This window comes from Pleuronectes platessa, chromosome 13 (assembly GCF_947347685.1).
Source record: "Pleuronectes platessa chromosome 13, fPlePla1.1, whole genome shotgun sequence".
In the NCBI taxonomy this organism is placed as follows: Eukaryota; Metazoa; Chordata; class Actinopteri; order Pleuronectiformes; family Pleuronectidae; genus Pleuronectes; species Pleuronectes platessa.
In genome coordinates this window covers 19,306,936-19,332,594 of record NC_070638.1, presented here as the reverse complement: position 1 = coordinate 19,332,594, position 25,659 = coordinate 19,306,936, and the positions used below count along the sequence as shown (strand labels likewise).

The 25,659-nt window shown below is 41.1% G+C and overlaps 2 protein-coding genes across 2 annotated transcripts; one reads left to right on the top strand and one right to left on the bottom strand.

Annotated features, from left to right (window-relative positions):
- The first annotated feature begins 202 nt into the window (after positions 1 to 202).
- abhd4 (abhydrolase domain containing 4, N-acyl phospholipase B) lies at positions 203 to 6,356 on the top strand. Its single transcript, XM_053438714.1, has 8 exons — positions 203 to 412; positions 1,730 to 1,815; positions 1,979 to 2,077; positions 2,182 to 2,470; positions 4,709 to 4,896; positions 4,981 to 5,092; positions 5,195 to 5,381; positions 5,523 to 6,356. Exons 1-8 carry the CDS (start codon positions 369 to 371, stop codon positions 5,610 to 5,612), a joined length of 1,095 nt encoding a protein of 364 aa, XP_053294689.1. The 5' UTR covers positions 203 to 368; the 3' UTR covers positions 5,613 to 6,356.
- A 1,128-nt stretch (positions 6,357 to 7,484) lies between these two features.
- tgm1l1 (transglutaminase 1 like 1) lies at positions 7,485 to 25,302 on the bottom strand. Its single transcript, XM_053438422.1, has 14 exons — positions 25,010 to 25,302; positions 20,697 to 20,977; positions 20,356 to 20,547; positions 17,905 to 18,156; positions 15,303 to 15,421; positions 14,832 to 14,939; positions 13,639 to 13,816; positions 12,928 to 13,066; positions 11,394 to 11,586; positions 10,405 to 10,558; positions 9,945 to 10,229; positions 9,145 to 9,305; positions 8,891 to 9,027; positions 7,485 to 8,777 (listed from the first exon to the last, which is right to left on the bottom strand). Exons 2-14 carry the CDS (start codon positions 20,974 to 20,976, stop codon positions 8,633 to 8,635), a joined length of 2,343 nt encoding a protein of 780 aa, XP_053294397.1. The 5' UTR covers position 20,977; positions 25,010 to 25,302; the 3' UTR covers positions 7,485 to 8,632.
- Between the last annotated feature and the right edge of the window lie 357 nt (positions 25,303 to 25,659).

The window sequence follows — 25,659 nt, the reverse complement described above, 5'->3', positions numbered from 1 at the left end:
ATCATGCACATGGATCTGATGAAGTGGAGCTTTTTTCTTGATTCATGGGAACAAAGGTAGCTGTACCATATGCCACCGAACAGCGTGACAACAAAGGCAGCTCCCTTCACACTTCAGTGGCAGTTGCTGTTGACGCTGGAAGAAAGCAGGTTTATTTCGTTTTTTGACCGCGATCGTAGACTGACGCTTCGGTGCATCCTCACCAATAGACGATCTTTGCACCTGGTCAGCTGACCCGGGAATGTACGAGTTACAAAACACGAGCTGCTCCCTCACGGTGACTCGTTGTGTTTTTGTGGCCGGAGCAGAAAACGTGTTGTTCTCCTCGATCGACTGAACTGGATGTAAACACCGGGGCATGTTGACAAATGGATCCCGGTTCAGCTCCGATGCAGACCGACTGTCAGACAGAGTAAGTCAGTGGCACGGCTGCGCAGCTACACAAACACACACACAAACAATACACCGTGTTCCTCGGGGGACCTGAGCACATTCACTCCCAGCAGCTGGAACATGTGTTTCTACTGGGTCACTTCAGTGAGTCGGTGCATCTGAATCCACTCAGAGGAAGTAAGACACGATGTGAGATGGTGTCCTCCTCATTGAGTTTGTTCAATCCACATCAACACTAAAACATGATGAGGATTTAGACATGTAGCCATCTTATGTGATGGCACAATGCATGTCTGCTTCATGTGAGAGACAGTGGGGGAATCTTAGTCAACTGAAAAGTGAGCTGACTAGTTTGCAACTAGAACTCAGTGATGTAGATTCAATATGGTTTTTAATTTACTGTGTGGAGCCGATTGTGAAGCGACACAAGCTGAAAACAACAAATTTCAACAGGTTGAGCTCCTAAGCGATTAAAAAGTGGTGTGTGTTTTGTAAAGTCTCTTTTTTTTACAGCAATATTTGTTAACTTTTTCATCTTCACCTTCTTCGCCAAAAATACAACGATGATAATGTCCACTTTAAAGTTAATAATTTTCTTCTTTATTCTTAAATGTAACTAAGTCTACATGTTATATCTGAATATAAAGTCTTAATCTAAACGTCAAAGGTTGAGTTTAAATGGTAAATCTGAATGTTTAACTCAAATGACAATTCTAAATATTTAATCTGAAACAAAATGTTATCCCTAAATGTTATGCCCCGTATAGTACTGGTTTAATGAGATTATCTTACAACATTTTTTTTAAATGTCACTGAGGAAAGCAGCAGTGGGTGTCACACCAATGACTCAGCAATTCTGAATTACCTGTTGGTATAAGGGCAGGTGACAGACCTGGATCAGGTACCTGCTGTACTGGTGGTGGTGGTGGTGGTGGTGGAGCTAGAAATATAAATATGACACTGGCCTGTTTCCACCTGTAATCAGAGCGGAAGGGGATGGGGATGGTTGACCCATATTGTGTTTTTCAACATATTTTAAATAATAAGTGTTCAAGACTTCAATGTTATCAGTGTATTGACTTAAACTGCTTAACAATGAAATATAAATGACTACTAAGAAGTCACAGGTAACTGGGATAATCGTTAACCTCTGCTCCAGTGCTGTGGCTCATGTGTGAGGGTTGTGAAACGTGACACCCCCGGATGTGTAGTCGTCGTGTGCCTCATGTAAATAACAAGCCACACGTACTTGAACCTTGGACTTGTGCCAGAAGCATTAGTACTGTACATTTATCAAACACTGAGCATTTCCTGTTCTGTCTCTCTGTGCTGTCAGGGAAAACTCAGTTTGGAGCTGGTGGCCCTCCTGGCGTCCGACCTCCACGTCCCTCTTGAAGACAACCGAGTCCAAGATTCTTGCCTGTAAGTATGTCTTGACTTATACTGGCTGATAACATAACCACTGGGAACTAGTGTCAACATAACTAGACCCTTTGATGGTGTATTAAAGCTGCTAACCCTTTATGAAATATCACATTTCTGCATCCTGATTTCGTTGTTACTCTTCTTTTCCTGATCACATCAGGTATAAAGAATGACCTGTGGGCCCGGTTTGTGACGTTACCAAACCAGTATCAGCTATGGACATTGACTCTCACCAACAAGATGGTTCACAAACCTGCAGGTATGACCCTCCTCTTAATGTATACCAGGAGTCGGCAGCTGTATTCTCTGGACTGTAAAACCCACAACCAAACTCCTGCTCTGTTACCCTCCTTTCTCCACCAGTCCCTAAGACTCCCCTGGTGATGGTCCATGGCTTTGGAGGAGGGGTGGGGATGTGGATCAGAAACCTGGACGCGCTGAGCAGGTCCCGGCCCGTCTACGCCTTCGACCTCCTGGGCTTTGGCAGGAGCTCCAGGCCTCCCTTCCCCTCAGACGCCGCCGAGGCAGAGGAGCAGTTTGTCGCCTCCATTGAACAGTGGAGACAGTCCGTGGGCCTTGAGACCATGATCCTGCTGGGGCACAGTCTGGGGGGGTACCTGGCTACCTCCTACGCCATCCAGTACCCTTCAAGGTAGTATAGTTAAAATGTTAAATAAAACCATCAACTAAACCCACATCAGGGACGTATACAGAAGCAAATACGTCAGTGTTTGTCTAGTTGAATTTAAGGTATTTTATCTGAATTTAAGACAGGTACTTTTTTATTAGGTCAATTGTAGGAGTATTAAAGCATTTTGTGATCTTGATTTATGGAGTTCCAAAGGTCGAGTTGGATAGCACTGTCATTGCATTAACATGAAATACTGCAAGCAGACAGTGAGCTTCAGCTTGAGAGTGGCCAAGGGTTTTAGTCTTTATGCTACAGTAAACTTTTTTTTTGCTAAGATAACTAAGCTAAATACTTAAAAGAACTGTAGCATTCTGTTTTTAATGGCCTTAAACTAGAGATATGAGTTTGTATCAATGCTGCTCAGTGTAATACGTTTCTCTTTGCCAAAATATTTTCCAGAACAACTCTGCAAGTTGTTATGATCTCCAGTATTTTGTTTGCAGATTTAATGCTTTAACGCTGCCCCTAGTGGCCAGCAAAAAAACAAGTTAATGCTGCTTTAAACTAGCCTGGATGCCAGACGAACTTAGCCCCGCCCACAACATTTGAGGTCGGGAGGTTTGGTCTGGAGTCGCTCCGTTGGGGAGAAATTATGCCCTGTTCGAAATCGACCGGACCTATCAGATTGTCAGGGCGGGCTTTATACGATGATGGACAGATGATCAATGGTAACGTAATCAACTACGTCATCAAAGAACGCTTGGGTTGACTTTTTTTTCCACAAACATGCCTACCGCTGAAGAGCTGAGATGTGTAGATGCTGCCATTGAGTCTGTTTTAGGAGACATCGACAGCGCATACATTTTGAAAGAGGAACAGAGAAACGCGATCAAGGCATTTGTAGATCGAAATTATGTTTTTGCCGTCCTTCCTACGGGATTCGGAAAAAGTTTAATCTATCAGCTGGCCCCGATGGTCGCGAAGAAGATGGGACACGGGAATGTCGCGTTCCAACCGTGTTATTAAGTTCTTACAGGACCGACAAATGCGATACGATTTGTTTGATGTGTTGTGGAGCTGGAATCCTAAACGGAGAGCTTGTTCGTACGTGCATTCACCTTTACTGTAACTCACTGCTACACCTGCCACTTTATGCATACTGTTTTATTCTGTTATTTTGTGTTGGGCTTATTTTGTTTTACACGTAGCGACTCCTCTCGCATAAATACCTGAGGTTTAAGGTGCGGACCATGTTAATAGACTCACCAGATCCCTCGCTTGCGGACCATGTTAATAGACTCACCAGATCCCTCGCTTGCGGACCAGTGCAATAAGACACCTGCCGTACAGCGCCGGCACAAGGATAGGAGCAGGAACAACGACCGGACGCCGGCTGTGCGGCATTTCTCAAAAACTAGAGTTTAACACCCCTCGCCAGCGGAACGAGGTAAGGAAGCTGGTCCCATGTACTTGGCTGCAGGTAGCGCGGAACGGGAGTCGCTGTCACGTTAATGCATCAGACTTGTCTCGTGGTGATTTGTTTGTTTATTGTATTTTAACGTTTGTGTTTGGTTTTATGGATTAAAATATCGTATACTTAATGTCATTCCAGTTTTACGGTGTATTTACGGCTACGATGAAGTGAACAATAAAGAGCCGTGTGCCATCAGTAGAGAAACTCTGCGGCATGTTCGGGGTGGGGGGGGGGCTGTTACATTAACTGTTTCTCTCAAAAATGCTGATCGTGTTGGTAAGCTCTCCGTGTATCCTTAAGTTATTTTTACAACCCCGGCAAAAATCGTTTGTCGCTTTACATACGTCACATACTACGTAGCTCTGATTGGTTGTAGGTCTATCCAATTGAACGAAGAGGAATTTTATTTCCTGGTTCGGTTGAAACACGCCCCATAATCACAGCCCAATGGAGCGGTATCAGACTCACATTCTGACTAGAATTGTGAGTATGACAACGTCAGGCTAGCTTTAAACCTGTATTTAGACTAAATTGTACAAAATTCCAAGAAGGAATCTTTCGATATTGACCTTCTATTCTCAGGTTATGCTCCTTCAAATGTGCATCTGTATTGTCTGGTAAAGAGATACAACTAACACAAAATTCTAAATTGTAATACTCTGTCCCTAAAATCCATTCACCCCAGCCTCCTAATTACAGTATTAAGAAAGACAGCAGTGCGTACCACGTTATGAGTAAGCAAATAAATGGTACTTAATAATTTGTCTTCTGCTGTCCTTTTCCAGAGTATCACATCTTATCTTGGTAGACCCCTGGGGTTTCCCTGAGCACCCCAGTGCACAGACTGAGGCGGATGGCGGTAAGGGGACAGAGGTGGCGAGGAGGCCGTCACCTCCACGCTGGGTGAAAGCTATTCTAGCGGTGGGTTCCCTCTTCAATCCACTGGCTGTCATTCGAGCAGCAGGCCCATGGGGTAAGATACGTGATTGTTTATCTAGTAGAACGCTGGGCCACATAATACTCTGTCCACTAACATCAGAGTATGTCCCTGATTCAGGTCCGGGTCTGGTGAACAAATTCCGCCCCGATTTCAAAAGGAAATTTGAAGATCTGTTTGATGACGACACAATGACGTCGTACATCTACCACTGCAACGCACAAACCCCAAGGTATGCAGACATCGTGCGGTAGAATTTTTAGCAATACAACATAGTGCCTGATAATGGCCAACACATCTCTCATCGCCCTCATTCTCCCCGTCCTCCTCCCAGTGGTGAAGTGGGTTTACGTGCCATGTCGGAGTCTCTGGGCTGGGCCAAGAGGCCGATGCTGCATCGGGTTGACCTGCTGCCGCCCTCCATGCCCCTCTCCATGCTGTATGGAGAATCTTCCTGGGTGGATAGCTCATCGGGGAACAGAGTGGTCCAGATTAGGAACCAGGCCAACACCAAAATGCTGGTGAGTGGACAAGTAAAGACATTAGGCGGATGTCGTCCAATTATGTCTATTACAGCACATCACTGAATTGGTATCATTTTAATTCAATGAATTTTCTTCAGCACATAACTAACTGTCTTTGTTATCTGTGTTTACCTGAAGCTGATTAACGAAGCCTCTCATCACTTGTATGCTGATCAACCAGAAGAGTTCAACAGAGCAGTTGAAAATATATGTAACTCTGTTAACTGACTCTGTGTTTATATGTGTGTGTGTGTGTGTGTGTGTTTTCCTGTACTTGTATCTTTGTGAGGACCATTTTAAGCATAGACCCTACAAAGTGAGAACATTTTTGAAGAAGTGAGGACAGTCCTCACTTCTTCAAAGGGCTGTTTGAGGGTTAAGACTCGGTTTTAGGGTAAGATTTAGAATCAGGTTAAAGTCAGGGTTAGGCATTTTAGTTGTTAAGGTTAGAGTAAGGGGCTAGGGGCTAGGGAATGCATTATGCGAATGACTGGCCTCACTAAGAAAGAAGTACAAACGTGTGTGTGTGTGTCTGCGCGTGTGCTTGTGTATGCACTGAATGTATAGAGACAGTTCATGATGGTGGTTTTAGCAGTGTAATCTATGCATGTCAAGCATCCTGGATGTTGCTCTGCTCTGTAACAAGTTATTACTGGCATCAAATTGCTGTTTGGTATTTATTACACCAATTTAATTAGAATTAGAAACTTTATTTATAACATGTAATTTTTTTAATCTGCCATGTGTTCATACAGAGCATTAAATGATCTGATTAAACCAACACTGAAATAGTGCCGCCTGTCTGTAACAAAGCAGACACCAGTCTACTGATACGCACATTTTATATATGCCTCACGTCAAACATTAATACACTGTATGTTATATTTTCTTTGACTTCTGTACCTTTCCCACTGTATTAAACAGATGATGGTGTTTTATACATTGTAAACAATAAAAGCTTATTTGACAGACGCTATCCCTCTCTGCTGTTTTAGTATTCCACATGTGTTGCACTTTGTGACCCAGCCAGCAGAGGTCAGTAACAAGTGTCGTCCCCATGAAAGTCCTCTGATCAAACTGCTGCACAAATAAAAGTATATCACTATTTTCAGCTTCATATATCTTACTAGTAAATGTACTCTCAACTATGCAGACAGCGCAGCCCTTGTCATTACATTAGTTAATATTTGTAATGAATGTAAAGGCAATATGCATAGTGGGTTAGTTTGATTTAAAACAATATACAATTGCTATTAGTAGTTTTTAAAGTACCATGAAATTGGAATATTCATGTACTTACATTTATATTACAATTGTCCTTGAGTACAGTACTTAGGTAAAAGTATTTCCTTACATCGCTGCATGTGCACTACATTATATATTCAATTATTTTACTTAATCTGGCATGGCCATCAGGTCAAACATATCCTTTGTGAACGACATGCTCAATGAGAGAGTAAAAGTCGAGAAGAAGGAGCTCTGCCATCTGAGTATATCTGTAAAATGTAATGTTTGTACAGTGAGGATTCAGACATTGTAAGAAAACTTGAATATTTTCCTCCACTGTCTTAGACAAGAAAATGTATCTCTTAACTAAATAAACCATGAACTAGTGTAAAGTGGTTATGTAATGAGTGTCAGCGTGTCACATTCTGTAAGAAGTTTTGGATATCACGGTACATGGACATTTTGGAAATATATGGTATTCAAAGGACAGCAATGAATATGCACATCATGTCAGCGAAGAGAACGACAAGCCTCAGTGCAGTATGTAAGTCGAAGGTAAAATACAATCACTGCATTGAAAGTTCTGAGCAAAAGATAAATATGTTTCAAATCAGTATCTTAAAAATGATGAAATGTAGTGAAGGTGTGTCACATTGGTCTACTTCTGTTGAAATGAATCACCATGAGGTAACCTGTCATGAAACAGTTTCTTTCCTCAAATCAAAAAAGCAAGTGGGATTATAGAATGGGAATTGTACAGGCCCACACTTGATCTGTGGATATCCTTATTTCAACACAGCCCTCCTCTGACTAGGACTCTGGGTGTGTCTGTGAGAATGTGTGCAGAAAGAAAATAACTATTAGTCAGAGCCGTCATTTCAGTGTAAATTTTATTACCAAAACGACACAGAAAACAGTCCCGCTAAATAAGATAGATAAATAATGTCATGTTATTCAATAGTTCCTTCACATTGTACTTTGAGTGCTTAAGTCAAATAGACAAATAAATCTGGGTGAATTCAGGCCGCTCTGGGCTCTGCTGTGACACGGTTGTTCAAATTCACAGCAGGGGCAAATCCAATCTTGTAGCTAAATTGCTAAATACTGTAAAGCTGATGTCAGTATGATTAAACACACATAGTGGAGACATACACACAACGTATAACAGGGCAACATCTTCTTCAGTTCAACCACAAGGAACACTCTGCAAATGGAGACGCTTGGGTTTAATGAGTGCTAAGTTTTTCAAAATAAAGGCGGCGTTATGAATTTGCATGAATCTTCAGACTGAAATAACCCTTCAGCCATGTCCTTCCTCATTCATTTTCTTTTCAAATACACAATGTCGACTAGTCCTGAAAAATGACTCTGTCTTTGAACTTTGATAACAAAATGTTCTGTCAAATGTAACAGAAAAATTAAACTGTGGGGAATTCCAGTGTGCAATTTGCAAAACGCCAATTTAAACGTCTCCTTTCAAAACATTTCACAGTACCCTTCCTTCATTTAAGCCATGTGAGGTTCATTTTGTCTGAAAATAGTTTTCACAGATTCTTTTTTTTCCACCTTATGACAAGATACATGTATGACGCACATATAGCATTTTCATTATCACGCAATACTGATGACCTCACTGCACCTTCACATCGTTCAATGTCTTGAAATGCACTAGTTTAGAATCAGTCTAATAACTAGAACAGTTTAATTCAATATATGAATGCTTGTTAGTTGCAGCACTGCATCGGCTAGGCATGCTCTTAAATCCTGCCCTATACCTCTTTACCACAGGTTTAACATTTAAGAGCGAGGCAGAAATGAATTTATATTTCTTCAGGTAAAAAATAATACTGATAATGCTACAGTTGTTAAGTGTCTATTCATAGTTTTAAAAATATCATGATTTCATATTTTTGCTATTTAAAATACACAAGATAGTTTAAGATAGAGGAACTTGGCAGACTTCATATAATCAATCGCTTCAGTTTATAAGGCGGAGTGATGGTGAGGCCACAGGCTCCATCTTATTTGTCAAGAACGACGATATCCGCCACTCCGTGCACTTGCGTGAGCTGTTTGCAGTCGAGGGACGCCACCAGCTTCCTGGGTCCGGGCTGGGTGGGGATGAAGTGCTCTGTCAGTGTCACCGTGGAGTGACCACTAACGTCACTGAGAGAGACAAACGAGAGAGAAGGGTTAGTCTGGAGAAGGAAAGTAGAGGAGAATTTTGAAGGGTAAGAGACAGCGAGGCAAAAAGAGAGGGCGACCTCTCATATTCTTACCCTACAACCACTTCATGGCCCTTTTGTAGACCCAAGCCTTCCACCCTGAACACCACGTCCTTCAGCGAACGTGGCAGGGGGTTGGTGAAGGTGATCTTTGCTGCCATCTCCTTGCCAACGACAGCTTCTCCCAAAGGCTGCAAGGCACAGATTACAAACAGAAAGGGTTGAACAAAACCTTTCTCATCTTTTTAGAGTGAAGGTTGAAATAACGCTACCGTAGCAATGCTGTCCTGAATTGCCAATTGACCTACCGTGATGTTGAGGTCAGGGGTGCGCAGCCTGAACGAGGTCTGGTTGGCCAACAATTGCTGCGTCTCGCTGACTCTTCCAGACAGGGTCAGCATCAGGGCGGCCTGATCCATCAGCTCGTTCTGGTACTGCTGGTAGGGCAGCACCCACTCAATGGTTTTTTCTGTGTAAAGAGATACTGGAAATGAGCACAGCTCAATATTCAATGTTACTCTTTTTCAAATGATTAGTTAGCTATCTTCAAATTGAAATCAGAAACAGCTAGCCTCGTTCCAAAAGTTAAAAAAATGACATGTTTTAAAGTAGTTCAATAGTTAGCCTATTGAAATGAGAGAGAGAAATCTATAAATGTTTTGATTCACTTCTTCCTTTTGCAAATAAAAAGTTTGCTCATGATAAAACACACTTTTGCTGAATAAAGTAAACTTGCTTCAGCCTCATTTAGTCTGATATCACCAGCTTAGCTTACGGTGAATAATGTTAGCTAACTTTATCTAGATATAGCTGTGTAACAGGCGCAGTTTAATGAAGTCATTACCCGTGAACAATTGTGCTACTTTTAACTTTTACCATCATGTCACCATTGTCACTTTAAGCAAGATTTACCAAAAATCTCCAGAAGAGATCTTGTTGAACTGAACTAGCTGCGCAGTTTATCAGACAAACTGCAAACACTTGCTCATCTATACAGTGAGCAAAATTAGCCTTAAACACTTAATCGTTTGATATATTGTTAATATAAAATATATAGACTACGGCACTAATAAGAGGTTGATACTTTAAGGCTTAGTGGAAATCTGACCTTCATTGGGCAAAAGCTCCACAGGTATCTGCTCCTTCTTGAGGGCTCCTTTCAGCACACCGGTGTAGTACATGACGGCCACCTGGCTGTGCAGGGTTGTCTGACGCGGCTGCGAGCTCAGGTTCTTCACCAAGATGCTCAGCTTAGCATCTGTGCCCATCCTCGGCCCCTCGCCCTCCATCTTCACCTCCACGACCACGTCCTCAGCCATGGGTGTGGAGTAGACTTCTGGCTTGCTGCCATAGCGACTGGCGGTCTCCACAGCGAAGCGTTCCTCCTCTGAACCTGATTGGGTGGAGGGAGGAGATGCCGAGTGAATTATTGACAGAGGCGAGAGATTTGGCACACAGCCATTCCAAACAAAGCAACACTTGTTTTAATAAATCACTACATTTTAATAATGTTGGAATGATTTCCGATGCTCTTAAACATCGATCTGAATAAACTTGTTTTTCCGCACCTTCTTGGTGTTTGTACAGGTGTGTGATATCCGCCCGCTCGTCAGAGCCCACGGCTTTGGTGCTGATGCAGTGGCCGACCGCTTTCTTCTCAATGTGGAACTGGTCGAAAGTGCCATCCAGGTTTCTCTTCCAGTAGATTTTATCACTGTTGACCTGATAGGAAAAACAGGGGAAAAAAAGGTCATGAGAAGAGGAAACAAAGTATACGTCACACTTATTTATTATTTTTATCCTTTCGTACAGTTGTAAAGAAATTATGTTTTCTTTAACCCCTTGTAGACGTTTGTCTCAAATTTGCCTCAAACCCCATTTCGGTCTTATGGGGTTTCTATGCTTTTCTATGCCGCCGAGGTGACGATTGTGCCTGATGGTGCAAATACTACACATACCAAGGAAGGTATTGGAAGCACTCGGCCGCCATCTAGTGGTCGAAGTGGAAAATACATACTAGCCCCTTGGGACTGTGCAGCAAAGTTATTTTGAGGTATTAAGCTGTATTTTAAATACTGTGATGATGGAACAGCAATGATTATACAGAAACATATGTTTTTATTCTATTTCAATCAAAAGCAGCATCAATCTACATACAAGAGACATTAAAATTTGTTAAATTGAGGTTATGCCCCATTATGCCTAATGTCGCTAATTTGCCTCATACCTTAATTTTATATCTACTGTAAATGCTATATTGAAATCAACAATCTCAACTTAATTTAGCATCTGTATGACACAAAAGCCAAAAACACAAATAATATTTTTTTTCTGTGATTGGAAATTAATTCAGGCAGTAAGGGGTTATCTCTCTTTTGAATTAAATGGGCAGAATCAGGGGCCCAAGAAATAGTTCCTGTCAAAGATAAATATTTCATATCCTTAATCCCAGAGATTTAGTTTGTCCACCTGTCTCTAACTGTGGCAACACGTTCTTATTTATATGGTGGTGAATAAAACAAGATTCCTGTCCCACTTGCCAGTTCATACCACTCACCTCAGCGAACACAAAAGGCGTGTCATGTTTGAGGTAGACTTGGCCGGAACGGATGGCGTTGACGGATGCGGGGCCACAGCGGAAGGTGCCCTGACTTGTTTCCTGTGGAGTTGAGTCAACAGCCTGCCAGCCTCCATGGCCAGGAGGCAAGTCTGGTCTGGCCATCCAGCAGTCGTTCCATACGTGGAAATTCCTGAGGGAAGATGGAAATGAGAGGTTTTAATGTGAGGTTGTTTTAAGAGGAACAGTGTGACACTTTGGGAAACATGCTCTTCAGCTGATTTACTAAAAGTTGGAAGAGGATGATCTACACCAGCCTGCTCTGTGCCACCCATTTCAGATTCAGATCAATCACCTGCCCTCGTTTGTATAGCACTTTTCAAACAATGTAACACAAAGTGTTTTAAAGAACAACAGCATAAAAACAACATCCTCCGTCCCTTCACTCACCCCATCCACGCACACAGCAAGACAAAATTAACAGGAAGTGAGGGAGCGTTATCGTAAATCTCATAAGTATGAAATGAGGATACAGCAAAGACAGGAAAACAAAGACAGATAAAATGATATGGACATAATAATGAAATACTAAAAGAGATAAGTAAAAGATAAGGATAAGGTAATAAAATGGTTCCAACAGTCTCGTAATTAGTTTTGTATTAACTGAAAAATACGAGAGTGAAATCATTCTTCTTATCTAAAGCTCAGGAAGAAAATCTTACTAAATCAGCATATTTCCCAGTAAGCTGTTTCTTGAATATTACATGTTCTTCAATTATACTTTTCGAAGCTTCATTTCAGATTTGCATTATTTAAATGTCCATTAGCGTTTAAGTATAGCGGGCAAAACCTGTGTCAAGCATTTACAGAGCAGGTACAGATAAAGTGTAATTTCAAAAAAGAGCATTATGGGTAAGCTTGTAGGCCTGGACGATATGGCCACAATTATACCTAAATAAAACATTTCATATCAGTCAATATCGAAAATGATCAAGATAAATGTCACAATATTCAAATTTTTGCATTTGATAAACAGCAAAAGAAATCTGAGGTAGATCAATTATGTGTCAAACCTCACTCTGATTGTACAATGAATTATCAATATACCAATATAAATTGGACTTATGGTATATTGTTGTTCATGAAAATTATATTGTGGTAATTAGAGAATTTTTATATTGCCCAGCCCTATCAGCTATGGATTTAATGAAATTCAACCTAAATCATTGATTCAGATGGAGTTGGCTAACACTGCCCTGGTGTACTTTTGCTTCATAGCTATAGAGGGACAATAAATGGTACCCATCAATCTAAGGACTGTACTACACATATGGGAGATGGATATCAGTTCAGCCTCTTGAGTCTGAAAGGAGCTGCAGATAATTGTAAGTACACAACGTCTCAGGGTCAAGTCAAGTTAGGAGGCTGCGCTCGAAGCAGATCTAAATATAAGGTGCATTCCAAAGGTATGGATTTAGCAGAGGGCCATTTTCAACGCAGGGTTTTCCTGTCAATGTAAAGATACACATCTTACCAGACGGAATCACTATTGAGGTAGTCGATTGGCTCCGCATCCTCATCGAAATACACATCGGTGGTGAGGGACACGTCAGTATCGTGAGCGGACTGGAAGTTGGTCACGCTGCGGGCTGGTATTCCAAGACACCGCAACACTGGAAACAAAGACAGACACATGAATAACATTTACAATAATGAAAACTCATTCAATAGTCGAATTATGTTTCCAGATGCAAAAGATGTGGAGCAATCACATGGCACATCTCTACAAGGATGGCATCTGCCTGGTTGCAGAGAAAGCCGATAAACCTGCATGAATGAAAGCAACACATGTGGCTCTATCTGTGATAAAAGTGGGAGGTATGACAGGAATGCCAATGCAAGGTATTTATGGTGGACATGAGCTACGTCCTGCTATCAGGAGCATCGCTGCAGTTGTGCTATCATGTGAGGAATCCTGCAAGCACTGATTTAATGAAACGTTCTGTTTCAGAGTAGTGAGATCTGATTAACGGAGCCTCATAAACAGGAAGTCAGGAGTACGCTTCATTTAGACACTGTGAGTCAAGCTCATGGGAACACTGGGAGATACAACTGGTATTCTCTGTGGTATTTCACACACATTCATACACACAAATACAATCTCTTCATATGCCTTCGGCCACCACCCACTAAGCTCCCGCCTCTCTAAAAAAACACCATCACAGGATTTATTTCACATGCTCACCTGTTGTGGTGACCCCAGAAAAGACCCAGCATTGTCCGTATGACACAGGCGTGCCGCTGGAGGAGTGGTACTTCCTCAAGATCTCCACGCTGCTGCTCCACGCCGAGGGAGAGACTCCGTCGGAGTATTTCCCAGACCAGTTCCCGACCAGAACCCCATAGTCATCCTGAGCGTTAATCTGGAAAGAGGGTGGAGACTCAATCAATAACATCTGACTGCCATCATCCCGTTTTCAAACAGGACGCTAAAAATTATTTTGGCTGTAGCTAAAATTAAAGACAGTGAGACAGTCAATCCTTAAAATTTAAGATATAATGTTACATTTAATGTGAAAGTGAAAAGTTTAGTTTTGATGTATTTAGAAGTAATTTACTGATGTAGCATTGCACTTCGTCTGCTGCACGGTTTCTCAACCTGGGGTGTGGTCTATAAGTAACACGCTAATAAAATGAGTGACTATTTTGGTTCTGAATTTCATACATTTCCTGTAGTAAAACATCCAAAAGCACAAATCTTTTCAAATCGGGGTCTGTGGTCTAATTTATATCAGTTGAGGGGTACTTAAATTGCAACAACTGATCTAAAGTGCAATACACATGTGCATTTAGGTTGTAGCTATTTTAATAGTAATATACACAATGTAGACACTGGATAGTTCGTCTGAAACCAGAGATAACACTTCCATCTCTTCTTTATTCTAGATATTCTTCTTCCTTTTGAAGATTGAGAGCCTACTTTACCCAAAATGTAACTCAACTGCTCAACTTGAGAATCGGGTTTCTTATGCTATTAGAAGCTAATGTAGCCTAAGGCCTCGAGCCTCAAGCAAAGAAGAGCTGTGCTTTCCACAGAGGTTTAGTAATTTAACGTCTCTTTAACTCCACACCAACAGATCCTTTACATAAAAAAAAAAAGGAAGTATACTTCAGACAAAACCAAATGGAAAAGACTTCAAACTAAACACTACTGTATATAACTTCTTTAATATGTGCACATTGCACTGCTCAAGGCCTATAAATGGCCTTTGATGGGTAAAGTTAGTGTAGATTGCTTTGAATTTTCACTACTTTGACTGTTACTGAATTAAATAATATGCAGTATGCTTATCTGTATTATCTGTGTGTGAAATATATGACTATACATTTTTATTTTGTATTAATGTATTCAGCAGTATGTCCATGTAAGTGTCTTACCAAGGCAGATACGACCCTGACCACATTGACAGAATCCCCTCGACCAGACGGAGGCATGTCACTCTTCTCCAGGATGAACAGACACGCATCCAGGATTCCTTCATGAAACTATGGTGAAGAGAAACCCCACAATTGATCATTATTTTAACATTTAAACATTAAAAGATTAAAAAAACTACATTGATAACAATGAACTTCATGCTTGAAAAAAGGCCTAACAAGTAGGTTAACCCTGTTGATGTTCAATATTTTATATTTCTATATTTACTTATCCATAAATCCCATAAAAAGACCAAAACCAGCGGTTAGTTTATCCAAGCATTGCCCGAGTAGCTGGGACCATATGTGTGATCCTATTAGCCAGGCAGCATAGCTCCCAGCTGAGCTTTTTTTTTTATAAAACAAAACTTTTTTAAAGATTAACAACATCAGTATATGGACAAACGGGCTGAGTGTCATGATAGTGCCTACCTGTCCAAAGTTCCATGTCCGGGCCCCAATTTGTTTCTCTGTGCCGTAGTAAATCCTCCCAGTGTCATTCAGCACATATTCCTTCCTCTCCTCCTCATCATCCAGGAACACTGTATCCTCTGGAAACACATGACAGTTATATATCTGTGTATAATCATTTATCATCATCAAAACAATTATGACAATACAGTGTTTCATATGTGTCTTTGTCTGTCTTTGTGTGTGTGCGTGTGTGTGTGTGTGTGTGTGTGTGTGTGTGTGTGTGTGTGTTTGTGTGTGTGTGCATGTTTTTGTGTGTGTGTGTGTTTGTGTGTGTGTGTGTATATTTGTTCTGTAAGATTCTACACTGGCACATCTTTTAATTATTCTTATGGGTTTATTTTAATGACATGGACCCTAGTGAAGACTTTGGCTTATTCCCTGTCTGCGAAAATGTCCAACAATCCTCGCCTTGTTCACCTCTTCAGTGACTAAACCCCGAAAGAATGTTCACAAATCGTGTCCCCAAGAGTCTCCTGGACCAGGAAATGGTTAAGAAACACAAAGAAACCTTCGACCTCGAAATGGGGCCCACACTCATTTATGGGAAGTAGTCTGTTTTGAGTGACATCAGCGCCTCAGACTTGGGCGTGCACCCCTGACATGAGTTTCACAATCACGGTCTTTCTTTTTTCCATCTCATTATCTCCTGCTGATTCCACAGTGGATAGTGGCGGGTCGCGAAAAAGGAACACGGCAAAGAGAAGCAGTTAAAGTAGCAGAGTATTCAGGATGGAGGTGAAAAAAGCCCACAGTCCAAAGTGAAGGGAAGAGGTCATGAGGGACGACAGAGAAAGAAGGGATGTTATGCTTGGGAGGGAAAGGAGGGAGAGAGAGTGGAGCGTAGCAGAGAATCTTGAGATTTCTAAAGGAGAGATCAGAGGGAGGTGAAGTTGACTTTATCTGGCGGCTAGGATGACTCTGGTTTTCTCTTCTTCTCAGAACATCGTGGAATGTATGACGAAACCCCCACACCCACCACAGGATGAAGAATGAGGAGGAGGCTGACAAAACGGGGCAGTGGGGTGATGCAGCGAGGGTCGGGTCAGCAGATTGCAAGAAGGGAGTAGGACAGAGTGGGCGAGGCATACAAAGGAAGGAAATACACATGGAGGCAGTAAAATCGAGGGAGAGGACAGGTTGTCACCAGCTGTGGGATTACTCTGAGCTCGCCCCCTGGCATTTTATACAGTCATTGTACGATTTAGACTTTTATGAGCGTGAGGGAGAAATTGGTCTCGGGAATAAAAGATTGAAAAAGGGAAGAGGAGATTGGGAGTGCTGCCAAAAGCAGCAACCCCATAATAAAAGACCATCTTTTAATCAAATCCAGGTCCATATTTTTTTTGTTAGCTGTGTCGCAAATTCACTGCTTTTCTGCTAAATTTCCTGTGGGTATAGTTTGCAGTGCTCAGCAAACTGAAAGAGAGTCGGGAGAATAAACAATGGATAGCATTTCCTAAAGCTTTTATTTGAATTAATAAGAAAATAATAACTGCCCAATACATTATTTATAAAAAAGACGGACCTTTATTTACTTGTTAAATACAATTAATTGAGAACTGAGGAAAAATACTATTCCCAGCAAAAACCATCATTTGGAGCAAATTCTTTCAAAATAACAGTTAATGGCCACACGACTGGAGTGGCATATGTACATGGAGTAATAACGCTAATGATGTAATAATACTTTTTCCACAAAGCGCTATGTCAATTGTTAACATCTTTGGGCCACTTCTTTAATTGTTAGTGCAAAACAAATCTGTCAAAACTTTGAGAAAAAACCTTCCCAGTTTCAAAAATTACGATTTAGACTTGAGGTAAACTGTATTTACTAGTTGGAAATTGGTAAATGTGGTATGAACTGCCATATTTGAAAAGTAAAATATATAACATCATTGACACCTACTAACAATGCTAATTATATAGTGCAACAACAGTCAAGAGGAACAAATATATGACTAACACTCCTCAGACGGCCAGAGAAGCTCTAAATGAATGACATTTTTTTTACTGCTGGTTTGTATTAACTGGCAGTTGGGTAAGATGTTAGCATACTATTATATTCAGTTTGTTTTTGCTGCCCTCAATTGGCCAAAATAATATTATAAAATTATACACAATTCAGGGTGGAGCTGTAACAGCACAACCAAGTTTACCAGCTGTCTTGAGCTGTAGCCAGTGGAGTTACATAACTCCCATAGTTACAGGATCACGCTGTAGCTATTTGACTGACAGCAACACGGATCAAGTTGGCCTTTTTCACCCATGTGTAACATTATATCAGGACTCCTCTCATAGATTCGGGGGCTGTACAAACATCTACAGTATATTGTGCCAGTATTTGCCATCTGAATGATGATGCTGTTACACGACAGCTATTTTCTGGGAACATCTTTGCTGGCAGCTCAGCAGTTTTTCAGCCAGCGAAAATCTATATTTTCATTTAAAGCTATAAGGCCTTTAAAGCTAATGTTAGGGCATTATTTATTCCAGACAGGTTATGTAACACCGTCTGCCTTTTACCATTAACCGTCTTATTTTCTTCAATTTATTTCCTTACCTTCACACCAAGGGTTGAAGAGCATGACGATGTTCTTGTTGGTGTTGTAGGTAGTTGCGGCCTCTCCCTTTATAGAGCAAGTGACCACGCTGAGCCCGTACAGGCCAATCACAGCGCTGGCTGGAGAGTTGACGGACAACTTGACCTTGGTGCCGTTCGCTTCTACGATCTTTGCCTCCCAGCGTTCATCCTCCAGGTGATCCACCAGAGGAATGATGATGTGGGTGCCTTTGGACACCATGGGCAGGGGACCTACACCAGAGAGGGGATACTTGAATCAGAGTGCACCATGATGGAAGAAATATAAAGAAACATGTTATTGTGTTCTGTATTGTAATGGTTTCTACGTTGTGACTTTAGATGGCAGCCTACTGTAAAATGTACTTTCTTTTGAAGTAATAGAAATGCAAATACGATTTTCATTTTTGTTATTGCAAATATATACTTTTTCACAAAGAAATATGTGAGAAGATTGATAGCACTCTTGTATCCGTCCATTAAATCTGAACAGACAGGAGACTGTTGCTGAGCTTAGCATAAAGACTATAACCATTCACCGCAGCAGATAGTCAGAAAGAGGAAGACAAGACAATCCAATATAATAAAATATTATATTTTAATCACACTTTTTTTCACAGTGAGTCAAAAATTTAAGTGGTTTTCTCCATCTTTGTTAGCTTTGAATTTGGATGAACTCAAGTTATACAGCAGCTGTGGAAGCAGAAGGACTTTATGTTTAATAAAGTCCTTCTGGCTGGGGGACAAACCCAATGTTTTATTATCTGTGTGTATGACTCTCACAGTGGTTGAAAATCCTACCAAACTGTAAACCACATATGAATCACATTTCCAGCTGTGCACGTTCCTCGGACTCTGGGTCTGGAAGACATCCAGTCCTGCATAAGACACACCTCCCTGCAGATAGTCCAGCACATTTCTGACAGATTTATCTTGGGGGGACTAACGTAGATGTTCCTGTGTACGTGACCCGATGTTTTGTTGAGGAAAACTCCAAAACAGCTGAACCAACTTTCAATTAGGTTCATCAGAAAGTCCCTTCTATCCCAGCAGCTATGAAGACTTATCGGAAGCTGTGCTCTGAGCTATTTGCTGTTTTATTTGAGTATGGAGTTTACCAGGATCTCATTGTTCCCCAGCTGACCCCAGTCAAGACCCCATTCTTCCTTTCTCACCACTGAGGACTTATTCAAAAGGAAATCAATTAAAGAAACATGTTGTGTCTTTTCGGAGAATGTAGTCGCCTTCACTGCAACAGACATGGACGTTTTTCTCTTCTTCTACAAATTTACTAAGGGACGATGCTAATGCAAACGTTAGTTCAAAGGTAATGAGTGGATGTTGAATGTGGTTGATAGTTATTCTCCTCTCGAGCATGTAATAATCTAGGCTGCCGCTGACTGATAATCATTTCTCCCTGGTGATGTAATAGCCTTTTATTCCTCAGCCGGTCGTAGCAGCGTGAGGCCTGTAAATACCAGAGGGAGGTGTTCTGTGGCCTGAGGTCTGGAGAGTGTAAACACTGTGCCGGGTGGTGGAATCCAAAACTTGCGTGTACGTCTGAACTGCTGATCTATTTAAAAGTGATCGGTATGCATAGAATTTTGACCACATTTCCCAGGCTCTGTTTTGAGTCAGGGGTTCGGTCCTTCACATTTAACATGGGTTTGCAATAAATACTGGTTAAAGGGACAGTCCACCAATTGTACACATTTTCATTAGCTTTTTCTTCATGTACTGGTAATCTTAATCTGTCAAAAAAAAGTCAGATGAACTCCACACAAATTTGAGTAGATTTCAACTTTCTTTTTATTTAACACTCTTAACTAGATTAGGCAATCTGTTTTTGGACTGAACCATAGGTTGGTCTGGTCAAGTTTACAATACACTACAATACTACGAGGAGGGGGCCAACTATATGTCCAACATCCATGCCCACATTTTTTGGTTTATAGAAAACAGACACTTCTAATTGTTAATCAATCAGCTGCATTTAGTCATTTTCATTATTAAAGGTGCAGTGTGTAACATTTAGTGACATAAAGTGGTGAAGCTGCATGATGCAGCTGAACACCCCTCACTCTCCCATTCCAAACATGAAAGAGAACCTTTGGTAACCTTCAATTTTCATAAAAACTCAAAGGGTGTTTAGTTTGTCCAGGCCGGGCTACTACAAGAAACATGGCGGCCTCCATAGAGAACCCCCCCCCCCCCCCCCCCCCCCCGATGTAAACATAAAGTATTTAAATATAAAGGTCCATTCTAGTGTTAATAAAACAATAATTTGTATAATTTAGATGAAACACACTGGTGAAAACAGCACTTGGATTATTTTATATTATATTTCTGTCAATAGATCCCTTTCACCTAAATCGTACACACTGGACCTTTAAGGTTTGGTGAATTTGAAGCAGTCAGCTATTCATCTCATACCTGTTTTCAGATCCAGATGCATTTTGTCAGTTTCAGCATTGAAGGGCCTGTTGAGCTCCAGCTCAATCTGGAAGGTCTGTCCTCTGCGGATGATCAGCTCGTCGCCGTGATACAAGTCCGTGTGGTGCTCCTGTCTGTTCTGACCGGTCTTGGAGCTCAGCTGGTCAACAGAACGCACCGACAGCTTTATTTCTGAAAGAGAACATTTCACATCAGGTTTAGATTCTGCCTGTATTGCTGCTGCTATCTGGATTATCAAATGTGCATGATATAAAAACATTTAGAGATTTGATCTAAGCTTATGGTCATTACAAGCTTATCCAAAAAGTCAATCACGCTACCTTCCATCTCCTTCGATTCTCCATTCTCAGGCTTTGGCTTGGCGGGCTCTGGGGCTGGAGGTTTGACCAATTCAATCTTGTCTGTGATATCATAGGAGGTGCTGTTCTGGCGCTTACAGCAGCACGGACACATCTTCCTGAACCATCGGCGACAGGATCCATCTTCCTGTTTCTTCTCCCCCTCTTTCTGAATGCTGAACTCCACCCTGGTGGGCGGGGCTGCTCCGGGGAAGCGTCCTACCTCCGACGCGCCCCTGACTGTCAACCGCTCGCTTGGCATTCTAGGGGACAAATAAAAGAATGCTTGAATTGTTATTATTACCCAGAGAAGACGATTGAATCATCCCACTCTTTGGAAAAAAAATTGTTTCGCAACTTAAAGATATGGTTGGCAATTTGTTTCTTTGGACCAAATTAAATGATTGGCCGAATCAGAGATGATAGCCAGTTCACAATCATGTGGGTGTAGCTTTGGCTAGACGGCCATTGGGAGAAGATGGGTTGTATCAGTTGCATTTTATCAAAGTGTTGCTGGTCTTGCGAGCTTAGCTAGTTGAAATTACAATAATTTCATTCGTCTCAACTTTGTTGGCACAAAAGCTGAAAAATTTGACCAAACATATCTGTAACAGGGCATTGGTTGAGAAAACGTTGAGGCAGCTCATCAACTTTGTAGGTGCAGCAGACAGAACATGGACAACACAAGACATTGTAGAGGTCATTATAGAGACGTTATGGAATTTCATTCCACCGAACTCTGTATCCATAACAAAAAAAATCTCTTCTACTTTCTCTGTCACTTTTTCCCACAATTACCACGTTCCAGACGTGCGCTCTCCTCGGTCGTTAGGCTTTCCCAAAGCATTCTGGGGTATTTAGCCTTTATCCAACACGCCTCCTACAAGGAACTGGATTCCATCTGCCTCACCCCAGCTGCGTAATGTGCTTTCCGTGCATGTGGGTGTAGGTGTACCATGGATCATATGAACATCTATCACACTGCCATGTTCCTCCCTCTCATACAGTGAGGGTGGGATCACTCAGGAATTAGATCATTTGTCACATTAAAGATAAGCCTGTCCTAGGGCGTCGTAATATCCAAATGATTAGGGTGCATACCACATACCCCAAATTCCCTGAGCCCTGAGTTCCTGGTTCAAATCTGCTCAACTATTTAATGCATATCATTCCCCTACTTTCTTTCCTGCATTTCCTGCCCGTCTTCACTGCCCCTGTCAAACAAACAAACATATTAAAGAAACATAAGAGCCTCTAAACTCAGGGTTAAATGTCATGCAGTGAAGCCAAAACAAAATGTGTTTACATAAATGGAAGGCAGATGGAGCAGGCCTTTCCCTTTCCCCCCCTCCTTTCGCGCTTTAATCTCAACATCTGCAACTTGTCCATTGCGTAAAACACTCAAGGCTGAGCACTGCAAGCAAAATACAATTTATTTTGCTCGAACTTTAAAGCAGCGTTTGAGTTTTGTTGACTCTTGTAAAACACTGAGCTGCAGTAATGCACGTAGTCAGGAGAAATGGAGCATTGTAAGGCAAACACATATAAACAATGTTTGGTTTATGGGGTTACTATTCGCATTTTTCACAACACCCTTTACTGAGCCATGCCTCCCATTAGATGCTGATGGTACTCCTGTAAAACTTTCCATTTTGTAGCACTCTACAGTTTGAAGAGTGGAAGATTCACACTAAAACTGTATAATTTTTTAATAGAATGGGTCGTCAATGTCACACAGAAGTGAACAGAAGATTTATTTTCTAACCAAAAAGGATCTTTGACTGAGATAATCACTAATACATCACTCAGCTATAGAAAGCAAGTTAGTTAGTATGATGGTGTGTTAGTGATTATCTCAGTCAAAGATCCTTGGCTTGTCTTGACTTGTTGTTGACGAAAAATAATTGCGACATTTCAAGAAGAATCGTCACATCTGGATGATGATTCAAGTTCAAGTTTTACTGGAGCCTGAAAGAGTCGAACTTCAGTGAGCATGAGTTATCCTTGTTACCCTTTTACTTCCTAAAAACATTTTTTTTTCTTACAATTATGACTCAGTTTTTGTAAGTATAAACTTTATTTTAACTTAACTTTACAACTTTTTCATGTACTATTGTGACTTTATTCTTTGTGTTCGAAATCCCCAATTAGTTTTTTCTTCCACATGGCCCTACTGTGTCGTAAATCGGTTAAGTTTAGAGGTAAGGTTTTGGCCGTCCATGATGAATGGAAGTCAATGCAAAGTTCTAATTAGGACAACTTTGCAAACCTGTGTGTGTGTGGTCCAGGTATTACTCATTTTGTAGTAACATAAATCTGTTTACAGAATCACATTATTCTTTACAGTACAGTAAAATTCAATGATTTACAATTTCAATCATTGAATTTTTACAATGTAAATCAATGTAAATCATTGAATTTTTAGGTAAAGATATGTTTTAAGATTAGATTTAGGTTTTGGTGTAGGTGAAGGTGTAGGTATAGGTGTAGGTGTAGGTGTAGGTTTAGGTTTAGAATTAGGTTTAAGTTTAGGTTAAGATTAGGGTAACAGTTCGGCAACTTAAAGTTAAGGTTAAAGTAAATCTCCAGGATATCACTGTAAGTCAATGTAATGTCCTCTGTCTTTAACAGATCATCATCCAGAAGTCACACTCTCTAACCTGATGTTGATCGAAACAAAGTGAAACACATTCTCCTAACCTCAGTGAAGTTTGTATTCCTCTTTATACTCACAGAAAATAAGGGACTGAATATTTGCGAAAAAATAAAAAGGTAAAAACATAATTGTTTAAAAAATACAGCAACAATGATGCTTTTCAAACCTAACAGCTTTTCATGCTGTTCGGCTCATTGTTTGTGTCTTCACAGGCTTTACAAAAAGGCAAGATATCTCCCTGCTGCACCTTAGGTGGCCTATAAATTAGCCAATTAGTCACCCACTCAACCCCATAAAACCATGAAAAGCCACAAGCCTCTTTTTGTCTTTGGCAGCGCTGCTCTTCCCTCACGCTTTAATGCACAAACTTAAATGGGTTTATAATACAGCCATCAGCCAAGCTTGAAATGAAGTGTTACTTCTTCATCGCTTTCTTGGTTTGCCCATCGCCACCCTGCAGCATACATCATGTGTGGTGCATGTGTCCTGTCTCCTTCTGCAGCTCTGCACTTCTTCCACAGTCAGTTTGGATTGGCATGCTCTCACGCCTGGTACACCCACTGGCCTCTGAGATAAGTGAAACTTTGGCTGGGCTCGTATGTCATGTGATGTTGTCCCCATGTAACACTGATTAGTTGATTTAACTCAAAAAAGCAGAAAAAAGCATTTAGTAAAACAATGTTTTCTCTAGAATGTCTTAAGAAAAAGTTGAAATCCTGTAAATTCCTCATCCTCCAATGTTTCTAATTGTGGCTGGGCCATTAAACCTTATCAATTATTATCAGAAAATAACTTATCCCAAGCAAAAAAGTTCAATACATATCAATGTATAACTTGTGCATTGTGCGAGCACAGTGAGGATCTATAGCACACTATTGATCTGCACAGGGCAAATGCAGGGTTTGGACCCCAACGGAAATCTGATTGACCCCTGTCCTATCAGTTCTCTTTTTTTTCCATGTTTTGCTGTTTATCAAGTGATTGTCATCCTCCGCTCATAAACCTGACCCAGGTGCCGAAATCCTCATCTTTAAAATTAACAGAAATAATGTTGTAACATTTATTGTGATAATCTGTATATCAATATCTACTATTTTTGATTTTCATATAATTTTGGTCATATCCTCCAGCTTTATCTCTGAGAGAAGGGGAATGATCAGCTGCAGCTGGTTGGCCCACGACCAACCAGGCTGAACACATGAAATCACTTTCACTTGTTGTTTGTTTCAATGAACATGGGGAGATGATTTATACGCAGGTTTAATAGTAAAACAACATCTCTGAGAGGACAGAAAGGCCTAACTTCTTATTAACTGAGCCAAGTGAGGTGATTAATTGGATTGTTGTTGCAGTTTGTGACAACAGAAAAAGTTCAGCTTTTATTTGGAGCTGACAGAAGCTTGATGATGCTCAAGTCCAACAAAATGAAAGATAAAAACCAGTGAATAAGACAATAAGTTCCACACTTATATATATATATTTGACATGTCTACTTTTGTAAACATGTATCCCCCCCCCCCCCCCCCCCCCCCCTCTTTCTGTGGACGAACCATCACTGTGTCAATAGACTCTCTCTGGACCAAATAAGGAAACCGTTAGGTCTCTGAAATAAGGAACTCTTAAAGTAGCAGTGACTTACTTTCTCTTCGTGGATTCTCCTCTGTTCCTTCGGCGTACGAAAACCTTTTTCTTCTTCACTCGCTCTGTTCTCGGATCTGAATACTTATATGCCTCGGACACACCCCTCTCTACTCCCAGCTCAGCCCAGTGCGCCCCACCCTGTTCTGCGCGGCTCGAGTTCCCCCACTCCCACCAGGAGGTCCTGGCAACGGGGACGCGCTGCGTAAAAGAGCGCACGTAGTGAATTATAACCAACCACACACGCACACACAGACATACGTACACACATACACACACACACTTTCTCTCACACACACGCACACACTGAGGATTTAAAGTTTGTTACGCAATGTTCAGCCAAACGTTTCCAATGCAGGAAGGGAGTGGGACAGAAAGTGGAGTGCCGGAAGTAGACTGTAATGCTTGAATATTGTTAATGTTAATGTTACGATAAAATAAATAATAATAAATAAAACGTCATAAATGAATACCTCTAATACTCACCATAGAACAGACACAAACTATAAACCACACCAATCTCAAACAAAACTGTACCAAATCCGACCGATACATTTATTATCATAACCTTATCAACAGGCCCAATAAGGGTAACACAGATCTCAGATCATTTCTTTGTGTCTGAGATCATCGACATCCGCATTTCTTTAA